General features: G+C 38.1%; 1 protein-coding gene across 1 annotated transcript; it reads left to right on the top strand.

The window, feature by feature from the left end:
- The first annotated feature begins 691 nt into the window (after nucleotides 1-691).
- Nucleotides 692-14,961, top strand: LOC140225371 (fatty acid synthase-like). The gene is made up of 14 exons (XM_072304029.1): nucleotides 692-868; nucleotides 1,272-1,526; nucleotides 1,753-1,940; nucleotides 2,438-2,690; nucleotides 3,664-3,846; nucleotides 4,665-4,844; nucleotides 5,682-6,061; nucleotides 7,023-7,168; nucleotides 8,634-8,887; nucleotides 9,689-9,923; nucleotides 10,858-11,171; nucleotides 12,321-12,539; nucleotides 13,310-13,540; nucleotides 14,552-14,961. The coding sequence occupies exons 1-14, from the start codon at nucleotides 791-793 to the stop codon at nucleotides 14,672-14,674; spliced, it is 3,039 nt and encodes a 1,012-aa protein (XP_072160130.1). The 5' UTR covers nucleotides 692-790; the 3' UTR covers nucleotides 14,675-14,961.
- Nucleotides 14,962-23,959: the final 8,998 nt, after the last annotated feature.

Genomic DNA, 23,959 nt, shown 5'->3' with positions numbered 1-23,959 from the left:
AGTTTTGTCTATAAGTTTCAATAATCGGCCACCAGTTGGCCTTAATAACCATGCTGAAAAGCATTTACTTGTGCAGTACTCTTAATGAGTCGGGAAACACACAAAAAAGCTTGGAGACTTAAACGCAGCGTTAGAAAAGTATATTGGTGCACAACTGACGTGATTCGCCCAGCGAAGTTGACCACAATAGTTATGATACAAACATTTTACTAAGCGGATGATCGGAAATGTTAAGAAAAAAAAGAAAGTCACTGATGCGAGGTGCGGGAAAAGAAGAACGTTACCTGGGTTAAAAAGTATTTTGGCCGACGAAAAAGACGTAGCGGTGGTGAAAACGGCGCCTGGATACAACTATTCGAACTCAATGATTGTGCAAGTTGCATATCTAAAAAATGAGGGCGTTTTGACTTTTTTGTGCTCACCGCGGGCGTTGTGCTTTCAAGCTGCTGCCAATCATTACTCCGTTCGTAAAATGGGATAAAGTTGTACAGTTTCAAATTCCGGCAAAATATTGTTCTCAGGTGACTACAAATTATGACTTATTAAGTTAAGCGTTATATATTATATCATTTTTTGTTTAAAAAAAGGGTCATGACTCTCTGAGCATATGCGATTTTTAAGTTTGGCTTGATAAAATCATTTTTGAACATTTTTTTATATTATTTTGATACCCTTTTTTCTCCAGCTCCAACCAGAGTTTTTGCTCACATGTCTCCAAATCATCTTTGAAAATGCGGTATCTTGCCCTCCTTCAAACTCGACCGAATTTTTGCGATTAAATGTAGTTCAGATGAAGCCCGGTCGGACGGTGGACCCACTGATCAGCGCTCTAGAGGAGGTCTTACAACTTCCTAATAACAATATCAGAGTAAGATCATTTTATCATTTTTAGCTTAAACAAGATTGTAAAAATTATACCAATCAATGATACCAATCCCTGATTAAAGAAAAATTAGATTATCCTTAAATATATATCATACTGTAATAATTTAACCGTTAAGCGATAGAGAAGAGGTGGGGATGTGGAAATATTGAAAAAATTTCGACACTTTTTACGATACTCTGACGTGAAAGTGATGCAGTATGCTATAGCAGATAAGGATAGTGATAATATCCATGCCTACTTAAGTCTGACTACTAAGTTTCCCTTGTAACGGAATTTTATAAATAGCACGAAAATACATTAGAATGGTTTAAATTGTAACTGTAAACTTTAAACATGGCATTTACGATTTTTCAATTGTTAACTTGCCGTTATTCGCTTTTTTCAGATTAAGTTGTTGATTACTGATCCGGCAAATTGCGATCAACTGGATACAAACGTCTGCTTGTCGGTGTTGACCGATTCTAATTCGATAATGCATATTACCACTATGAATGCTATCGAGGACGTGTATTTGTTGACAGCACTTCCCATAGATACCACTCTTAACAGCATCATGGACGTCGCAACAGTCTATAAACAGGAATATGTGGTGCTATTTGAGCAAGTTTTTGGTTCCCAAAGATTCGGCCTCATAAAAAAGGTAGGCTCAAAGGTCAATTCTGATATTTTGTAAGAAAAACTAACATTATAATTGAAATCCATTGACATTGAGATTATTAAAACTAACATCGAAATTGTGATCATCTCCACATCTACATTTACCTAAACGACCAACTCCTGAAGTCAACTTAGGTGATATTTTCTTTCCTTTTTTCAAAGGTTCAATCCAATCATCTCTTATAATGTTACGTGATAATTGTTTATAGGTGAATTCACGACGAAAAGTGAGAGTCCTTCCAATACCTGAAGAATGGCGTGCCAGCATTAATGCTTTAAAATCATCCAAAGACACTGAAAATGAAATTGCCTTGTTAATATTCAATCAACCTATTTCAGCAAACCCTCTCGTTTTGCAACAAGAGGTTTTGAGTGCAATAGGTACTCGCAGCGCTAGGTAAGTTGACTTGATCAAATTATGTATTTTATTAGACGTCAACCTTGCCAAAAAAATAACTAATCTTTAAAAGTAAAACACAAATAGAAAAAAAATTGAATTTGTATTTATTTGCAAAGAAAATGTGTTTAATCTTTGTTAAATCGAATAAATCTGATGCTACTGGTCTGTGTGGTATGCGGATAAACCAGCGGAACGTAAAATATTTAATCCCTCATCAACCCATATAATTTGTTGCCTAAAAATTAAAAAATGAATGACATATATATTCGTGATCTACGACTCGAGATCGGTGCTCTTTACATGGTCCCAGGTCTAGGTCCCACCATGAGGGAGAACGCAATAGTGTATCTTTCCTTCGGAAAATACACTAAAAATAAAGTCGTAGAAAACCTTGAAAAAATACTAAATTCGCAATCAGATTTCGTATCACCCAAAATATCTGATGGTTTGTGGCAATTAAATAATAAAGAATGTCAAACATACTGCTATTCCAGGTGTTTTTTCTTGATGGATGAAAACGCACCTGCTTTCTCTGTGGATGTTCCTCTATACAATGACCAAATAAAACGTGGGATGAAGGTCAATATTATGTTGAATGGCCAATGGGGAAGTTTTCGAAGTCAACCTATTCTCAGCACTTTAGTACCAGATTTCTCGCGTTTGTTACCTCTAGTGGATGACGCATCGAAGGAAGTGGATATCCATTATGTCGGGCTAATTTCGGTAGGGCAGAAGAGAGGCAATGAGGTAAGTTATTTGTTCTAAATAAGTTATTTTTTGTTTATGATAATTATTTAAGTTGGGTCTTCAGAATCATTATTTCATTTGGAGAATTCCGCGCAATTATGGTAAATACTGATTTAATGAAATTTTACCGTTAATGTGTTTGCAAATTGCACTATTTGGTAACTCTGCAGCAATGCTGCGCGGCTGACCCTAATTTAGGTTTGCTGTGATCAATAAGATTGTGCATACAACACAGATATATCTCAAGTGCTTAAGTTCGCAGCGAGGCGTTGTCATTAAAAAAACCAGAGCGCCTGCAATTTTGTGTGTATGCAACACGGACATCCCTCGAACACGAATAGTTGCATCCAAGTGTTTCTATTAAGAATCTCAGGGTGCCTTCAATTTGTTCCACGTTTAATGACGGAATGCGGTGAATCATGGCATTCTTCGTCACTGCATGTAAATGTCGTGGCAATTTTTCGACTGGCGAGACATTACAGAATTTGGTTTTTTTTTCGCTATTTTGAAGCTAGGATACTAAAAGAAAACCAACTCATTACTCTTATTTTCATGAAAAGCGTTTGCGTATAAGTCCACTCAACATCCCTTGTACGAATTTATTTAGATCAGATTTGTGGCTAGTTTACTTTTTTCGTTAGTTACATTTTTCGAATATATATGCACATCGCGAAAAAATACGTTGAACTAAGTTTAATGAATAGGTAAATTAAAGAAGAGAAACCTGTATGAGAGTTCATTCGTTTATTTTTTCAGTAGCATGATGCAATTTCGAGCATGAAAAATTTAGCTATTGAGAACATCTGAAATAAAACTGATCCTCTCTTGAAAACATCCCTGTCTCCCAAGAAAAACACAAACACGCGAAACGTCTTTGTTCAAATTAAAAAAATAATTCCTCTGTGCTTTAAGTGTTATTTCTTCATTGTACAATTGTAATTATTCTTTTGGAAACTGTTTTATTTGCAAATAGACTGAACACTATATCATGGATTACTCTGGTGTTAAGAGATGCAACGGAGACCAAGTAATAGGGATTGCGCACAGTGGCACCCAGACTGAACAAGAAATTATCTTGGATCCAATATTTCATTGGAAGATACCTCAATACCTTCCCCTTGAGGATGCTGTTAGCCTACCACATGCATACTTAATGGTACGTGCATATATTTGATGCTACTGTACTACATTCACAAAAATATTTTATCAGAATATAGGACCTGGCAATTTAACTGGTAATTTTGAATGAAGTTTTACTTCATGTTAGCAGACACCACATAGTTTTTAAAGAATGGGCCAGTTGCGCTGGTAACAGAATCGTGTTTTGATGCTTGATTCTTGTAGATTAGCTGAAGATCTGTCCCAATAGCAACTTTCTACGTTGAATGTCAATCGAGATATCGTTTTTTGAAAAGTCGGGTTCTTGACGTCATTTACCGCGGCGGTGTGTAACATGATATCTACTACCGCGGTGGATGACGTCATAAATCGAGTTTTTCAAGGCGTGATGTCTCGGTTAATATTCAACTTAAAAAGTTGCTGTTTGGACAGATCTTGTTATTTTTAGTTGATCTGAAATGATAATACATCAAACACGATTCTGTGACCAGCGCAACCGACCCATTAAAATTTGAGCACCCATACCAAACATATGTATTTTACTTCCAAAAATACGACATTCAGTTCATTTGACCGGCATTGTATTCATTTTTGAAAGCTCAAAATTAAACGTACATTCAAAGTTTTAATGAGGGTCGCATCAATAATGCAGGGATCTGCAGAGATCTTTAGAGATCACCCGTTTTTGTCAAAACACACAATATTGCTGAATATCCGATAAGTCCAAAAAGCATTTATTGAAATGTCATGAACAAAGGTCATTCAACTCGTAAACGGCCACATTTAAGTGAAGATTAGACATAAAAAGCTAGATCCTCACGGTATATGAATACTAATCATTATTTTCATTCTTAGGCTCATCTTATAATCTCGGACTTCAACAAGCATCAACACAAGAAGACGGTTTTCATACACAATGGGCAATCTTCGATCGGAATGGCCTGCATTTCGGTGGCCCTAGATGTCGGTCATGAAGTTTATACTACCGTTCCATCAACCGAAGATCGTGATACCATCACTCGCACTTTCCATCAGGTACTCATTAACAGCTATCAATGGGAATTCCACTTAACACAAACCTTCAATAACACGAGAATAATTATTTAAGCTAGATTTAAATGACAAAACGACTGATACCACTTTGGAATCTAGAAACCATAATAATGTGGGTTCTGCTTTTTTAGGCGCATGGAAACTATATCCATAAATCGATGATTTAAGGGGAAAAATGCGTGTCTTCATTACAACGTTTAAAAGTTTCGATTACTTTTTCATCTTTTTTTGGAGGATACTATCCAAAATATTTTGTTGAAATGTGCTTTGTTAAAATTATTCAATGAATGAACATAATTAACCGGAAACTGAAAAAAGAAGCCCATAGATTAATTTTTTTTTTTTTTTTTTAAAAAAAAAATGATGAAATATGAGCGGAGATTTGTAATGGTGCCATTGGAGGTACGCATCTTTTCACTTCGCCATTGATGCAACTAACTACGGGTTTATGATATAGTGATAAAGTCAGAAAATACGAAATTAAGGGCATGAACAGGGCAAAAAATTCAGTACCGTTATATATTCTTTTAATTTTCGTTATTAGTCGCCCTTATAGGTGATTCTTGAACGTTTGCAACACTTTTTTTCCTCCCTTTAAATGTATGTTAAACAATCGATTCTGGGTGAGTCAGCCTGTCTCACCTGGCATCGATAAATTCAATTGATTTAAATGGAATATCAAAAATGTTGCCAACTTGTTGGAATCGCCACTGACCGCCCTTACGAGAGCTGAAGAATCCCCTTCCCACCCTTTTCACCATTAATCTGACGACTTTGCAAGAAGATCCAAAATTTTACTCACCTACCTCTTTCAAACAGATACCAACACACCACATCACAAACCACAACGACCCGGATTTCTACGTCACACTGATGCTGGAAACGAAAGGGAAAGGCGCTGACGTCATCGTGAGCGACCTGTCGTGGGAGAAAATGGTGACCTCGTGGATGTGTATCGCTCAGTATGGTAACTTCATCAACCTTAACGATGAAGTAGCAGTCGTAAACTCGCCGCTTCCCATGCGAGAGTTCCTGAAATCCGCCAGTTATCTTAGCTTCTCGCTCTCAGATATTTTGCGTATGCCCGAAAACCGTAAAAGGTGTTTGCATAAGTTGGTCGATGAATTCCTGAAGTCGGAACAAGCCATTGTTTTGCCGCGTCAGATTGTAGCTGTTGAGGAGCTTCAATTCCGTCCGCAGTAAGTAACTAATGACGTCACTTTGATATGTAACAAGGGCTGACACCGCCTACATCTTTCTCAGTTTACTAAAATTAATTACGTATCAGAGTTTTATAAAAATAATACAAAACTTCCTTCATAAAAAGGTGCACGATTTTGAAGGAATTATCTAATGACAAAGAAAAAAGATAACTTTCTCATGAAGTGCGAATGGTGATTTCCAGGACCCACCTACTTTTTTGTCGTAGAAATTATGCTGTTCATGCTGTTTTTGTGATAAAAAAAATAGTTCAGTCCCCGTGAAAATGATATAGTTTCTGATATGAATGATGCATTGTTGCCGGAACAGGACATTTTTTTACCACAGAATTAAAATTTTAACTAGTAGTAAAATATTCAAAGAATAATGCTAACAGAAATTATTGCAAAATATGCAACATTTTAATGGGAATTAGAATAGTTTACCGTTTGCCTCTGCATTTGAGAAAATGCATGATTTAACTACGTATTTAGTCTCTGACATGCGTGTACAGAATTGAGGCACTCGATGCGAAAAGGACACTTCTCGGTTCTAGTGTTTTAGAGTCTCCTTTAAAATTTCATTAATTCATTTCAAGGAAAGTGAATGCTTCCATTTCACGAAACAAATTACTGAATATTCCTTATGATTCTACAATTTACTATGACAAGAATTCTGGAAAAAATATCCATTAAATTCTTCTCCAAGGGATTAATTAGCAACTGAGATTCTGAAACAACAGTGCCTCAATATTGTCCTTTAATACGTTCGAATACTGATGGAACCATTGATTTGTCACATTTAGGCTATTCAGGAAAGTATACGCCAAAAAGAATTTGGGTATTATTAGTAAGGGCTCCAAATTACTAAATGGACCTCACTCTGTTGAATGACATAATTTCTTTTTTTTATTAGAATTTATTGCACTAAGTGTTTCACCTATTTCCCTGTTTTTTCTAGGCTACTCAAAAGTTTACAGAATAAATCCGCGAAAATTGTGCTGAGCCTGCACAAGCAATCGACTGATAACAAAAATAAATCAACAGAGAGCGGTCACATGCACAGAATAACACTATGTGATCCAGAACAGACTTATATAGTTTTAAGTATGATTTGTTTCATCCTCCTTTTATTGTCATTTCATTGTCCAGCAGATAGTTTATGCTAAATTTTGGGCGCTTCTGGGTACCAGATGCGCCCTTTCCAACCGTTCGACTCCCCCGATGTAACATGTACTATACTACATGCCCTTTTGCCTTATGGGTAATGACGCCATTCTGGTACACCCGGGAAAATTTGATTTTTTTCTGCATCTGGTATTCGTAAAAGTTTTCGTGAAATGTTTTGCTTTTAAGCATAACAATCTCGCACGAACGTATTACCTGGTTAAAGTATTTTAGGGCCTCCTTATGCTTTAAATACTTATATCCGAGGCAGTACTTTCAGATCGATTTGAAAATATTACGAACAGTCACGTGATCTCTTCATTTTAGTGACGTATTACTGTGCTACTTTGTGATTGGTTCATTTTATTGGCGCAGCATCGACACGTCAGCTGTTTGCGGCATTGAGCGGAAGGTTTAAGGTTATGTCATGGACCATGAGAATGAATAAGGACCCCCAACTCCAGTTAGCGGAGACATTAGCGCTGCCTATATTTTCATCCATGGCCGATGTCACCGCCGGCCGGCCGGTCCCTCTCTTCCCCGCGACCCGCGCTTCCCCTCCCCCTGGCTGAACTCCTCTTCACGCGGCCCCGCTCCCCCGCGACCTGCGCGCCCTACCTCGCGGCGTCGCGACGCCGCTGTCCGCTAGATCGCGTTGACGCACCAGCTTTAGAGGTTCCGCCGCTCTTTCCCGTCGTCTGATTTACAGTGGATCCTTTATGTTTCCATTCACCACCAACGTACATTCGTCACAAAGTGCTTGTGGAAAGTTTCAGATCTTCGCGGTCGATCTGTAGTTTTGAAGGGTTTTGCGGTTAAAGAATCCCACTTCAAATTCCATCTTCGTCAGCCTTCGGGTTCATAAGTTGGTAGTAATATGCTTTGTCAAAGAAGCGCCCTTCAACGCTTGGGCGTTGGAACTGCTTGTATTTTTTTTTTACACAAAGATGGAATAAACTTATCCATTTTTCTTTTTTAAACAAAGTATATTAGTATAATTAGCATATGAATACTCCCGAATTGGAGTACGGAATTAATTATTCACATATTCAAAAGTCTACGGAACCAAATTTGAGACATAAATATGAAAGCGCCGACGAGATGTAATGAAAACGCTTCAATTTCAGTAATTTGAACAAAATTTGGATTTTTTGGTAATTTCTTTGTTCTCACGTTATTAGCCGAGAACTTGTCCCCCATACCATACATGTATCGTATGCACTCCAGGCACTGGAGTTGAAAATATATCATGCAAATCTATTGGCATCATATATTGAAAGGTATCCTAGCAGAGCAATTTTCATCATTCTTGAATAAGATACCTCACTCTACACTTACAATAGAATATTAACAGACTGCTGTATCGTAAGAGTAAAATCACTAACATTTACAATTTCTCCAATAGGTTCAAATGTAGAGAATGCTGCACGTCTGATAACTTGGTTGCTTGATCATAGTGCGAACAAAATTTGTTTGGCGACAATGACGCAATTTTGCAGCTCCAACGCTGTGAAGCGGATAAATGAACGACTGACGAAACAAAATGCCTCAGTCATGATGACGTCAGCCACTCAAGTCCAATCACTGTCAGGGGCCAAAAATTTGATCGAGAGGGCATCAATGATGGGAAATATTGCGGCTGTTTTTACCGTTGCTTTGGTGAGAAAAATATCATTGGCGGATCCAGCGAATTGGCAACCTTGTTTATCCCATTTAAACCTACGGAAATGTATCGATTCTTGGAGAGGCCAGGTGCTCCGACAAGAATCGATTATTCAACATAGGTTTAAATGGAGAAAATCTGGTGTTGCCAAATTGCTGGATCCGCCCCTGAAAAATGTTAAGTCCTTGGTAGTTTCTAAATTAAAATACCTTACTATCGATGTTCTTGGTGTCACAATATTAACTCCCGTAAAATAAATTGTGAAGATGAAAAAAGAGGGGAGGAGGGGAAAACCCGTAGACCATAGATGATTTTACGAAATCAGAGGAAAATATTTGATCATGCAAGTTTTCAATGACATATATTGTCGTTTCCCGCAGGAAGGAAAGTTACTCCATTTCAAGATTGCAAAATTAACTCAAATAATTCAACTATTTACGAAAATAGACTTGCATCCAAAATTTGTCTGATTTTTGCATAAAATCAGAGAAATAATGAAATTAATCAATTAATTACTTAATTATTGTGAATTAGTGAAATTTTTAGTCAGAAATCATCAGAATTCTTCTGGTTAAAATGAAATTTTTGCAGAAAAATCTGGTAACATTGAAATGTATATGTAGTTAAGTTTTTTCGTGAGAAAAACGACGACATCAAGCTTTTTTTCAGGCGTTTCATAAAGCCTTGTTAAAAAAATGACACTGAGGCTCTTGGTCATTTCAATTCTTATAGTTAAAGTTTTTTAATGCGCATTTTCGGTTGTTGGAAATTATTCATTTGGTTCTATGTTCGAATAGGATATGAATGACAATGCTATTAGGAATATTCAAGAAGCACGGAACTTACTGCATCAGTCTTGTCCAGTGTTCAATATACAAACAGAGAATATTGAGTCTTGCCTTGACAATACGATTTCAATCCTATGTGACAACAGTTTAGACTACACGCATGTTCTCACTCATGCTTTCACGAACCCTGCTCGATCGGCAGTTTATGTAGTGAAGAAAAAAACAAAAACAAAGAGACGAAAAGGTAACGCAACAACATCATATTTTGAAATATCTTTACTCGATTGGCATCATTTTGTGATTAAAAACATTTTAAAAACATTTATAATTTTAAAACGTGGCAAATATACGTGAAACCTTTTCAAGCGATGGCATCGATATTAACCTTACTGAGCCGTAGTTGTGTTGAAAGAAGCTATAACGTGGATGAATAAAAGAGGGAAAAAACCAAGAAGCACGCAATCATTGGTTTTAACCCATATGTACATCGATCTTTTAGTCAAATAGTCCAATTTTGAGCGTTTGGTTGCGCACCTCGCCGCAGCACAATAAAAGCACAACATATAAAAGACAAAATTAAAGTGTTTTAGAAATCATTAAATTTGGCACAGAACCACCTTATATTTCCAGAACACACTGTATTTTCCTTCAAAACATTTTTTTTCTATCAATATAAATGAGAATAATCTATGCGGAGTGTGCGAACATTTCAAAATTATGAGTAGAAAAGCGTCGACTTCGCGAGATTAATATTAGAGCCAAACACAGAGCGGAGCGGCGTGCTGCCAGCGCGACATGCGCACTGGCGCCTACGCCTGACGCATTGCGCAATGCGTGAAGTATCCCTGTTAGGTTTGTAGGCGCCACGCGCGTGTCGCGCTAGTCGCCCTCGCCCGCCGCAGTGCTTCACGCAATTATTTCGCAACTGAGGCGTTGCACAGTATCATACGGAATCCGCTTCTCCTTGGATCCGCAAATGGAATATTTTAAATTTATTGATCATAATATGAACCAGAAAATCACCAATTTCTAATCTATCATATGTATAATTTTAGTAACGAAGCATGGCATTTAGCATGACTCATACTATATCTTATGGATCACTGATAATAGACCTCAGTCAAATCGCGTTTCACTTATGTTTTTTACAATTTGACCCTAGTATCTCTGTTTTCCAGAAGAAACTAATGCCAAAGTAGACCAGATCACGAACTACCTACCAACTTCAATAAAAGAGTTGACAGAGATCGGAAAACGATTATCCACGTTAGACGCGGAATGTCCGGATCAGATGTGCGCCGTTTTTCTACCCTCCACGTCCCTGGCGCCACGCCGGAAAGGCTACAAGGAAGTCCGCCCTGTTTTCCTCATCCCCGCTTTTTGCGAGAACCAGCTGAGGCCCCTTATTTCTAGGTTAATGTATCCGTGTTTTGTGGCCCATGTACACCACAGAGCCCCATCGATAAACCAAATCGCTTTGAACCTCCTCAAGGTATGTACCACGGTCAAAACTTGCTAAAGAATATTTGGATTTGGACCTCGTTACGCAGAAAGGAACCAAACCACATCAGCTATTGTCAAAAATCGGACAATCTAATATTTTACATGAAAACGGTTAAGCGGATTTTTTTTTGCAAATTTCAGTGAATTTTCTGCATAATACGAAGCAAATTCCTCAAAATTTCCAAAGGAATCCGCACAAACGTCCTCTCGTAAAAATTTGAATTGCCCCCTTAAATTTGACAATTGCTGCTGTGGCTTGGTTCCTTCCTGCTAAACGCTAACCATTTGTGATTCAAATTACATTCAATCCATTCAATTATTGCGTAAGACACCTAGGCCGACTGTTGGATCCTCCCTTCCCTTCTAAAGCACTCGTAAGACACCTGCGCTTCCCTTTTAACTCAGGCTTCATCCTTTTTCCTCATTTTATACGGATACAACGCAGCCTGAAAAATAGCCGAAAATGTATCATTTATATTGATAAATATTCTCATTTGAAAATAAGAGGCTGACGAAAGACTAGACATGACCCCCTCCCCCCTCCCTTAGGACCGCAAATAGGTCTCTTTTTAAAATTTTCAATTTAGATATGATTCATTTTGATGGCTTCAGTACAAAACCAAGTACCCTCGTTTGCGACGTTATAGACCTCCGATCATATTTTATCTCATCTGTGGAAAACTAGTCAACTTAATTTCTTGAAAACATCCTTTATGTTTCTCCTCTATTTGCAGAATAATGCGTAAAAATCTCAGGTTGTATAATTGAATTGTTCCTCCTCGACAAAATAAACTAGGAGCAGAGATTCTGAAACACCGTAATGGAGATACCTGGTTTCGCACTTTAGCCATCGAATATCCTAAACGCTGTGCAATTGGACGTATTTCTATCAAACGGAACTATGTGCATTAAGACATGAACACTGAGACCCATAAGAATACATGTATAACAGGGCTCACATCATAATGCACATAGTTCCGTTTGATAGAAATACGTCCAATTATAACGTGGACCTGTTTCAGTTTTAATTCTAAGGCCGTGAATTTATCACGACGAGTCTTCTTTCAAGAGGAGACTGAGGCTTTGTAATTATTTAAAATACGTTTTCTTCTTTTTTTCTTCTTCTTTTTCACCATAGTCAATGATGGAAATCCAAAAGCGAGGGCCCTTCACGATAGTTGCCGAGACATGGAGTGGTGGTATAGCGATGTTGCTCTCAACACTTCTCTCGAACGCCGGCCATGGGGTTTCTGTCTTTATGCTTCAAGGAGTCCCCGCTAGATTCCACCCCATGATTCCTGAGGAGGATGCACTCACTGAGTTCCTGATTACCACCATGCTCAACATTAATAAAACAGTAAGATTTAAATTCCGTCGTCTTGAATTCTCTAAAGAACGAATATGGCTCTGTCAAGTATATGAACAACATTTTGCAATTCGGAACCATAATTGAATCACTAAATACAAAAAGGGCACATATCCAGAAAACCAAATTGTTCAGGAGACACAAAAAACTGTTTATTTCGTGGTAGATATTTTTTGGAAAGTCTTTATGTTTAAAAAATATCTACCACGAAATAAACAGTTTTTTGTGTCTCCTGAACAATTTGGTTTTCTGGACATGTGCCATTTTTGTATTTAGTAATTCAATTACTGGCTCATCGATAAAAACACTTATGTGCATAGGGAGACTAATGGTACATACGTTGTTTCTCTGCGATAGAAATCGTGGTCCATTGCAAAATGTAGTCCATATGAATCGATGAGTAAAAGATCACTAGTTGCAGTTACATGCAGGAATGTGGTAGTCAATTGAGACCTCATGCATAAGGAGTTTTTCATTGTTGCCTCAAAATACGAGACATATTTTTGTGAGTTTCCTGAAAGCAACGTTTCCAGCAATCCGTTATACAAACAAGCCGATGTTTCGTAAAATTTTTGGGCGTCTTGCATCACTCAAAACTCATCAGCCATCAACAAAGTAGTCGACAGCTAAATTGTGGATAGATAACTGTTGCTAACGTTCCTTTTCGTTTCGGAATGTTGTATCTCCAAGTGTAGGAAAATCAATCGGTGCCAAAACTTTGTAAAAGATGTAAATTTGTTTCTGTTCATACTGTGTTCCAGGATAACAAACAAGCCTTCAAACACTTCAATGAGTCACAAATACTGGAGAGCGCGCTGAATTTGTTGTCTCTGAATGGTAGTAGGTCATACGCTACGAGAGCGTTCACAGCCGTTAAGAAAAGTATGGAATTTTTACGCGCTTTCACGAAGATGAGCGTTCAAGTGAAGGATGTTTTGGTACTCTTTGAGCTCGAGGGAACATTCCAGTCCATAACCGGAGAAATTGAGTCGGTGAGTTTTTGAAGGATCTTTGATATGATTCCTCTAACAACTGTCCAGTATTCGAAACTCACCTTTGAGTTTTAGGAGCCATGTGGCGCATCAAGCCCAATTTTTAGGCGCCATTGAAGATTTTTTACGGGCCAATTGACTTTATGCCTATATATCACGGCGCATTTAGTGAAAAGTTAGACGCAATATGTTTTCGTAACAGAACTAGCAGCTTTACTAGTAAGTATAGCTGTAACTTGGGGAAGACAAAAGCACTAAGAATGAAATCCTGAAGAATAGAAGAAGCAAGCTTTTACTTGCAGTGCTGAAAATTCTGAGTTTTTTCAGTTTACATAGATTTTTTTTTCTTTCTTTATGTGACTTCCTATGAAAATCCAGATTTTTAGGGAGCAATTTTTAGGGGCCACATTGCCGCAGAGCCTCCATTTTTTAGGCGCCATGGTCGATTTTTTCCATTCCGAGGAACAAAGCCTGCTTCATTGCCGGTCTACGATGATTTTTTCAAAAATTCAAAGACGCCTGCGTCAGCTAAAAGGCCACTTGGACTTCATTTTGCAATGAGGAACCAGAATGTTTGGTTCATTTTAGAAACGACGTATGTGATATTCTGTTCCTCGTGCGAATACCTACCTCTATGGATGAGCCAGAAATTTCAGTTCCTTATTGCGAAATGTATAGTCCACTTATAAATCTGTCTCCATATTTCATTTGAAAAAGTTAGTAAACCTAGTCAAAGACCTTACTTGTTTGAGCAGAGTACCGACTACCGCCACAAAACAGAAAATTAATAAAAGCACCAATTTTTTAGATTAAAAGCTTACTGCGTTAGCGGAGTCTGTCCGAAGTTGGTTTTGTGATTTATCCTTGCTTTTTAATTTCAGTTTTCAGATATCGTTGGTCAATATAAAACCACGATGCACTAACCAACCAATCAACTATACATTCAAACCATGTTACTTTTCTCTTTCGATGGAAATAATACTTTTTGCGTTGTTTTATCTGTCCGCATAGTTGTCAACGCAGAAACCAGAAGTAATAAAATCGAGAAGTAAAAGTTACAAAGAAATGCTCACCGATCCTTTAGTTGCATCAACCATCTCAGAAGAGGCGCCGTTTTCGTGGGATTTGTATTAGTGTCTTGATTGTGAACCAAGAATCAAAATAACCACCAAAAACTATTTACCTGGCCTGAGCTAGAAGAGGTGAAGAACAGAAAGTCCAGACGGCAGCACATTTTTTAGATAACTAAATGTTGCCAAATATGACGCAGTTTCACTTCTTTTTTGGCTCAGAACTTGTACACGATCGCTATGATTTGATCATATACGCTGTGATTTTAGGCATATGCATGGTTTTATTGAATTTTCAAAATTATTTATTGTTTGTTGAATTTTTATGCCCAGCAAAGTAAATATACACATCTACAAAACTGGTGTTTTATGCTCGATATCTGTCTCACCTCCTACTTTCCTTGATACTTTAATTGTGTTTTAATGATAAAGATTTTCAAAAATATTATAAACCTTCATGTAATAATTTAAAAAATCGCTCATGTCCTCAGACGAAATGAAGGAGACAACTTTTCCGCTATAGCAAAATTACCATTCGCAATCAGTATTTTTACGAAGAAAATCGTGGACATTTTTAACTGTAACTTTCACTGAATTTTGTCTTTAAATACACAGTAAAGTAGCGAAGTTTTTAAAAAAAACTGCACAGTCATTTTACAAAAAATTGGATTGTTTTAGTAATTTTTGCAACCTTGGTGTGGAGTTATGTTTCTTTACCTGAGAAACCGCAAGCTGTGCGTTGAGTTCATTTGTGGCATTAGGTACTCACATGGTCAACGTAATTTCCGTGCTTATTCATTTCAGAGGATCTTCACTCAGTTTTTTGTGTCTTTGGTAAACTGTCAACTGTATTGATTTACTAGGGGGCCCTGCCGCCTGACCGCTACGCGGCCCAACCCCCGAGAGGGCGCCTCGCGCCCTCAGGCCCGCTTCGCGGGCCCTATACGCATATGTATAGGCAAAAATGTTCTTCCATTTTAATACACCATTTTTTGTTCGAGCTGCATCGATTTCAAAATTTTTGACGTAACACTCAGATTTGTAAATGATGAGGAATAGCTGAATGTACATAATTTCACTGTCCAATCACTGGAGAAATTTCCATTTATTATGTTATTTTTAAATACTTAATTAAAAAAAAAAAAATCTGATTTCGACCGTTAAAAGTTCATAATATTTGGTCCGTCCTGACGCGACGCAGCGCCTGCCTTCTCACTTTGTATCTGCTGTTTATCTGCTGTAAATATTAATAGAAATTCAGCAATCAAGTAAATTGACCAATGCAGCAATGCTACAAATCGAAGCCGGAAGAATGAGGAAAAATTGAGTTAAACCTTATGCCTTGGACCTTGAACCTTGAACCTTGAACCCTGAGCGATGCACCGTTCCTCAATTCTTCGAATGAGGAGCCCTTCACGAGCTTTTCCATTGTTTTATTGTTTATGCGAGTCACTCAGGTAGAATCCCACACCTTGACGTTTTTAGCGGAAACGACATATCTCTCACGCTATTAACATTGGACTTAAGTGACATGAGCTTTAAAAGCTCTACAACATTAACAGTTCGGGGTTTCATAATTTTTTGCACATCTACATCTACTACAGATGACATACATGTAAAGATCATCCTTATTGGTCCGGCAGTTCGTCAGAAATAGTGCTTCCAAGATTTTGCTTGTAGCTGTATAATATAGATAATTGGAGAAAAAACCTCTGCCATACAAACCGCTAAGTAATGTAGGTGCTTTTAAATTTAAAATTGAACCCTTGGTCATGCAAACCAATATCTTTGGATGTAACTGCAACGGAGCTTAACTTTCAGTTCGGAGGATCCAGAGTTTCTTCCAACAAACCATCCAGAGTCCAGTTCAACAGACGAAGGTTTTGGTCCACCGAACCATAAACTTCGGTAGATACAGAAAATATTCCATAAGAATTATGTTTCCAGTTTCTTTGACTGAATCTTCGATTTTTGCCGAGCTAAGGTGCAGTTCTGTCAACCAAGGAAGTTGATCTGTACAACTGAGATTTTAGATTTCTGTAACCAAATAGCGCCAATTAAACTTACCAATTCGTAAAGCCGAGGCGAATCAGGTTGTTACATTTGAAAAAAGTTCTCACGGGTGCGAGTAATTAGACAGACCACGCATATAAGCCGTTAAGGAATGTTTTTTATTTAAAGCTCTTTGCGCGGGGTTTACGTAATTAATGGTAGGATCCACGAGTAAAAAGACTTCTCAATTGCCTGCATCTTTTGTGTGCATTACATTAATTTGATAAAATATTACTGTACAACTGCTAAAGGAACTCCTTGATTTTTTTAACATTTTACTTAACTCTACAAGAATTCAGATGCTGCTTTTTATCTTGATCTTATCATTTTGTGGGGTGTTTTTTTAAAAAAAAGAACATAGGAAAAAGCGCTTTTAACGGGAGAAATATTGTGTTTAACAATAGAATCCATACTCGAACCTCTCATGATTAAGTTCAAGACATGCCGTATACTGGGTAGATGACTAGGATCAAGTGGACGTATTTCTATCAAACAGATCTATGTGCAGGTGCGAAATATTGGGTGTGCTCGTTTGTTCTCTGGCCGTAAGAGTGAATGATAATAATCAAGCGCCAGTGACGTCAGCGACGATGACGGGAGCAACGACTTCCGGCAACGTGGTCTTTAACTCATGAGCCCTGTCCACAACGCTCTCGTGCCATGCCCGCGGCTCATGAGTCCCGCATTCAGTTGGCACATAGTTCTGTTTGATAGAATGTAAAATCCCGCTTTTCCAATTCTTCAAAAGGAATCACGCACACTTTTACATTGTTTCTTATCCAGCTTTCTAGAGCACACCCCATATTTCTCACCCGTACATAGTTCTGTTTGATAGAAATACGTCCAAGTTACATATAGATCGAAAAAGAAAAAAAAAAATCCGAAGCTCACAACCGTATTTTGAAGAAAGAGGGCTGCTCATGGACTGAGGCTTACAGGAAAAACATGCGGTCAGGTAGCCTAAAAACTAGTCCAAACTCGGTTTTTTTCCAGAGTTCGTCTTGTTGGTTTCATTCAGTCTAAATCTGTTGAATCAAATAACGAACATGAAAGGAAAGAAATGGGTCGTGCGACTCGAATTTCTAGTTCAAGAGTCACTGAGGTCGTATTAGCTATTGTCCAAAAAAAAATCAATGATTTTGACGGTCATTCAATATGTTGTTTTTCCGCCTACACTTCGCTCCTTGTGTGCGAAAAAACACGCCCCTCAGATCACGTTGTAGGTCATAGACCCATCAGATTTAACAATTCTGGCTATTGTTATCTTCAGAGAAGTTTAGACCCACTTTCGTTTAATAACTCAACTTTTTTAAAGACTTCAAAATGAAAATGTTTATACCTACACATCCATGTATTGTCCTATCCGTGATTTTTCTGTTTCCTTTTATGCAGAAGAGTTTACACTAATTTAAGTGAAAGTCACGAACCTGCCGAGCCCAACGCATTGTATTGCTTACAATATCCTCTGAAAAAATTTTAAAATAACTTTACATAGAACAAATGATGATGACCCATTTCGGAACATTTTTGGGTGTGATCTATGGTGTGTTTTTACTTTAGTTGTATACAAATAGTGATATCGATTTTTGGACTGATCAATTACGGTCAGTGCATATTTTTTATTTACTTGTTGTTTTTTACTTTATGTAAACAGGGTAAACACGTGTTGAGGCACAACAAAAATAAAATAGGTTTGCCTATATCCCGGACATGGATTATCCTGTGTTGATCACATGAAATTCCCTAATTTACACTAGCACTAAAAGTCGAAAACTGCGATGGGTCGTTAACGACCCAATGGGCATATATGAGTAGGTACTGATTTAAAGGCAATTTTTCCTCCGTAATGACAAAGAAAGCAGTATTTGTTGTATAAACGAAGAATTGAAGGCGCTTTGTCATTTTGCATCGTCGCAGTCAGAGCAGCTCGCCGCGCGCTGCGCCGCGCCGCGCCGCGCCGCTGCGTATGAAGCGCTGAGTGCCCGGAGAATCAAAACGCCTTCATCTCCGCGCGTATGCAACACGGACATCCGTGGAGCTCGAATAGTTGCTTGAAGGCGTTACAATGAAATTCGTCTCGCGTTCGTTGCGTGCGATACTAACTGAGGTCGCTTTGCGTGTTCCTCTTGCACCTTCATTCAATTCCAGCTTTGCCTATTGTGCCGATGTAGTAAATGGTTGTTGATTTTTATCGCGATAGTGTTACTTTTCCGATTAATGATTGATTGTTTAAAAACAAATTAAAAAAACGAACGCACAATCGAAACGATTGTTTAAAAATTGAATATATACTTACTTGTTTGCTGGAGTTTCTTCACTTTCATTAGAAATTGATGATCTTTCAACTAATCGAACCGATTATAATGTACACTGAGCAAGTCACACAATTAATAGTGAAACACATTCACAGTGAACACAAATCACTCACATCAGTAAAAGCTCTTCCGAGACTTTGCGGAAGCGATGGACGCTTAACGCAAAAAATTGATGTTTTTAGCCGGTGTACATTGCGCACTTGGCATGAAAGGTTGAAAATTTTCTTGGTTGACCTGTCACGGAAAATCTCTCTGCATGAGTGAATGAACTCAATGCTGTGACTGTTAGAGCGTTTCACATGCATGAATACAGTATAAACTTCATTGTAAAAAAATGTATTATTTCTCATGTTGAATGCTGTGCTATAAAAAATGCACAAACATCGAAATGATGTCGCATTTTTCTCGATAAAATACGGGTTTCTTAGGAGGAAACAGGAAAATAAAATTTAAAAATAACGGAGTTATTAAAAATACGATATTTATTTAATACATATTTAAAAGTACAAAATGATGCATCTCAAAGCGTTGCTTTGTCATTGAAACTAACAATAAGTCAACATATGTGAACAAAATTTAGACCAAAGTCAATAAACCTACAACTAACCTTAAGGAATATTAAACAATTATAAAATCATATACAAGCACGTGTTTTTGTCAGCTGTAGAGTAGGATTGAATAAATTTGGGTAAAAGTGTAAAATTTGGTAATGTAGCCCAGTTTTTTTTTTCTAATTCAGCATGAAAGCGCTGTAACGAAGCTGCTATGTGTGGGAAAAATTGTAAATCCAACCACAGAACTACCAAAATGGCGAAGTTGCTTCTCTATCTTGCAAATCGTCAGTTTGCAAATAGGCTGTATTTTTTTCTGAGCCATGTAGTTTGATTTCACTGGGAAAAAAAAAAACACATTGGATCTAGAGTCCAGACTCTTAAAAACATCGACAAGAAAAAATACTTTTGATTCAATCAGAGTTAAGCTTAAATCAAGAACCTAGCACCTTAATTTGAGCGGATTTCCTTGTGATTTAAGCTTAAATCTGATTGAATCAAGAGTCCTTTTTCTTGTCAATGTTTTCAAGAGTCTGGACTCTAGATCCAATGTGTTTTTTTCCAGTGTTCTGAAGGATAAGCGAGGAAGCACTATGGTCTCTATAAACGCAAGGAAAATGTAAATGTAAATATGCCGGCTGCTAAAATCTCGTCTCAGCACGTGTGTTTTGGCGGGTTGGCGTCGCGTCGGCCACGTTGAACGTTGCGTAGCATCCTACTGTGCAAGGGTCGGAAGGGACAACCTCTCTCGCAAAATGTTCATCTGTGCCGTAGTACACCTAAAAAAAGTGATGCTGATTTAACATTGTGGATGTACAGAAGTGTGCGAGAACTCACAAAACGCTGAATTAACCGCCACAGCAGTTAGTTTTACATCTAGACATTGCCAAACTAACTGCTAAAAGCTGTTAATTTGGCAGGGCTTCGTGTGTTCTCGTGCACATTCATACATCCAGAATGTTTAAGAGGCATCAATTTTTTTTCGGTGTATCTTTTCCGAAGCGGGAAGCTTAAAAAATCGCATGTTTCTTACGCAGATTGTGGAGGCAGGATAGAGTCCCTTCATACTGAAAGAAGAGACAATACGAATCCATTTCAGATTGGTTCCCAAATTTTAGGCCCTCATAGTGTCACAAACGGGAATAAAGATTACATTTTCACCAATTGCAAAGTTTATGAAGTGGAATGGACCGGGGACTTGGGGGTACGGCAGGGAACAAATGGAATGAGAGAGGAAACGGAGACAGGAATTTGGGGATGGGTTAACAAAGGTTACAGAAAAGTCCCATTTGTGTAATCTTCATTCCAGTTTGCGACATTCATAAGCTGCGTTGTCTCAACTCTCTATAGGGGGACTCTGAGTAAGGAGTGTACATCACAGTTTTCCGAAGCGCTCATCGTGATTTTTGAGCCATTTTCTATATAAAAAAAAAAAAAAAAAAAAAAAAAAAAAACAACTCTTCTTTTTGCTTGTATGGTTTTTCATTTTACCGGATGGATTATTATTACCTGGATATTATTTTTTCGTTAGGCTATGTACATCTCAAAATTCTCTTCCTTCTTCAGGCCAAAATTTTGATAGGTGTCTAGCACTCTTTCCTTGTGCGCTTTCGATAGTATGAGAGACACAATAAAATATTTTTGCTCTGGCTGAAGTTTCTAACAGGCCCATTCTTGCAACGGCGCCATTTACATACCATCACTGCTGCTACTAGACGGTGTCCGACCTCTCAAGTTGCGCTTGCTCTGCAGTTGAAACGTGCTATCCACGACCATTCCACTTCTCACCCTGCGCGCAAGCGGGCACTTATTGTTGATAGGCCTATAAGACAAGCTGTACCAACTTCCGAACGTCGTGCCGTACACGACGTAGTCAACGTAATGTTTGCAATTACATCGGAGCGGGTCGAAATAGACGTACGTGCCGTTGAGGTGCAGGGCCAGAGTGTAGCTCAAAGCGCCCAGTCTCTCAACGCGCTCCCGACGTTGAAAAGGACCGCTTGATTTATATTTCGCGTCTGGTACCTGCAAGAGGAAGAAAATCTGCGGTTATTTTGTCGCAAGTTTGTCCTTGACAGCTCAAAAATTCGTCACATTTGGGCCAACACTGGAAAAAAAACACATTGAATCTTGAGTCCAGACTCTTAAAAACATCGACAAGAAAAAATACTCTTGATTCAATCGGATTTTTGCTTAAAACAAGAACCAAGCCTCTTAATTTGAGCGGATTTCCTTCTGATTTAAGCTTAAATCTGATTGAATCAAGAGTATTTTTTCTTGTCAATGTTTTCAAGAGTCTGGACTCTAGATCCAATGTGTTTTTTTTCCAGTGAAAGTGTTACAAGCGCCATGCGACGTTTAAAAATTTTCGCCGCCTTTTTATTGTTTTATAGAGAAGTTGTTCAACGAAGATGTCCGAAAATTTTAGTGAATTTTCTTCGTTCTGCCGATAAAATTCAGTGAAATTTCCAAACAGATTCAACTCACCATTTCTGAGTTAAACAGAAATGGTGTCGTAGAGTGATGTCATATCACCTACGGTTTTATGCCAGTATTTAACGATGCTTTCTAGATGCTTGGGTCCAAAAGCCATCGCTTTCGAAAGTGCAAGCTCAGGTGAGCATGTTGACATCTAGAGCGCATCTTTCTTGTAGCGCCGATCATCTCGCAAACCCGTCTCCGACGTCATAGCTCGGTCGGACGTTACGAGATATATACTCTAGATCTCCGTGGCGCGACGTCGCGTCGTATCCTCGAGGCAGCGATTAGAGGTATCACATATCGACGGTGAAACTACCAAACCACGTATCTCGGTTTGCGACGTCGCAGACTTCCTGTCATACTTTATTTTTTAAATGAAAAACTACTTAACGTCTAGTCTTGAAAATTTCTGTGAGTTTTCCTCTTTGTGCGGAGAAAATTCTGTGAAAATTTTAAGGAATGATATTGATTTGGTCGACTTCAAAAAAATAAAATGCGAGCGTAGATTTTTAAACACCGCAAACGAGATACGTGGTTTGGTAGTTTCACCGTCGATATCTGGTGTATCTAGTGTATATTGTTTGTATTTCATCGATATATAGATCAGTCTCTGCTATTTTACTACGAGCGTTGGATCATTTTGACTACATTTTGCAATTTGGAACTATAAATTCTAGCCCGGTTTAATAACAACGTATAAGCCATTAGTTTCCATATGCACACAAGTGTTTTTCCAGAAGAGCCAGAATTTATAGTTCCAAATTGCAAAATGCAGTCCATTTCACCCCCCCCCCCCCCATCACAATAAAATGACGGACATTTTGAAACCTCGCATGGCGTTTGTGATACTTTGGCCGTGGGTGACGAATTCAGAAAAATATGACGTTTTGAGGTGGTATTACAAAAATTCTTAAGTTTTAGGCTTTATTTTAAGTTAAAGTTGTAGGTTAAAAATAGTGAGGAATTCTGACGTGCACGCAGAAAAGTATTAGTCGGCGCTCTCTGTGGTGAGAAAATTAACTTAAATCGCGCGTTGTTCTCACGGCTTCTAAAAAGCGTAACCCGTTGGGTATAGAGTCCCTTTCTTCCCTGGTAAAAATTGGCGATAGGGGCTGCGTTTCAAAATACCATAGGAGTTCTTATAGCTGACTGAAGAGGGCGATAGAAAATCATATAGCTGGCTGTAGAAAGTGGAAAAAATCATACGGCCGGGCTACACTAATCGATAAAAAATTATACAGCCGGGCTATAGTTCCTATCGCCGGGCTTTACACTTTATCACCTGGCTGTTGCTTTTTTGCCATCGGCTATAAAAGGCAATAAGAAATTTGTAGAAATTCGTGTGCTTTGTAAATCCTTAAGTTTGTACGGAATCACCTTAATATCTACAAAACGCACATTATATTTTCCTTTACTACATATTTTACTGCCAATTTTACCAGGGTTAGGGAGAATTGACACAAAGCGGCTCATGGATGTCACAAACGGGAATAAAAATTACACAAATTAAAAGTTTTTCGTAATTTTTTATCAACTCATTCCCAAATCATTGTTTCAGTTTCCTCTCATTCCGTTCGTTCCTTGGCGTGCCCCTATTTTCCCGGTCTATTCCCTTTTACAATCTTTGCAATTGGTGAAAACGTGAACCAAGAAACAAAAAACAAAAATTGGTGAATTGGAATTGATGAACGAGAATCAATTAGAAATGGATTCGTATTGTTTTTAATCTCAGTATAAAGAGACTCTACCGTTGAGTACTCAATTCGCCAATTTTCACCATTTTTCCCGGAATGGACCAGATGAGAAGATACGAATTTTAGCATTCTGAAACATGTTTATACTCTGGGCCTCTTTCGAAAGAGGTATAAGTAGCTCTGATGTATGTATGTAACTGGTTTTACCTAGAGTACCTTTATATAGACAGAGTATGGCCATTCCTGTGCCGGTTTT

Source organism: Bemisia tabaci, chromosome 9 (assembly GCF_918797505.1).
Source record: "Bemisia tabaci chromosome 9, PGI_BMITA_v3".
Lineage (NCBI taxonomy): Eukaryota > Metazoa > Arthropoda > Insecta > Hemiptera > Aleyrodidae > Bemisia > Bemisia tabaci.
Note: the sequence above shows the minus strand (reverse complement) of the source record. Positions and strands in the feature narration are given on the sequence as shown.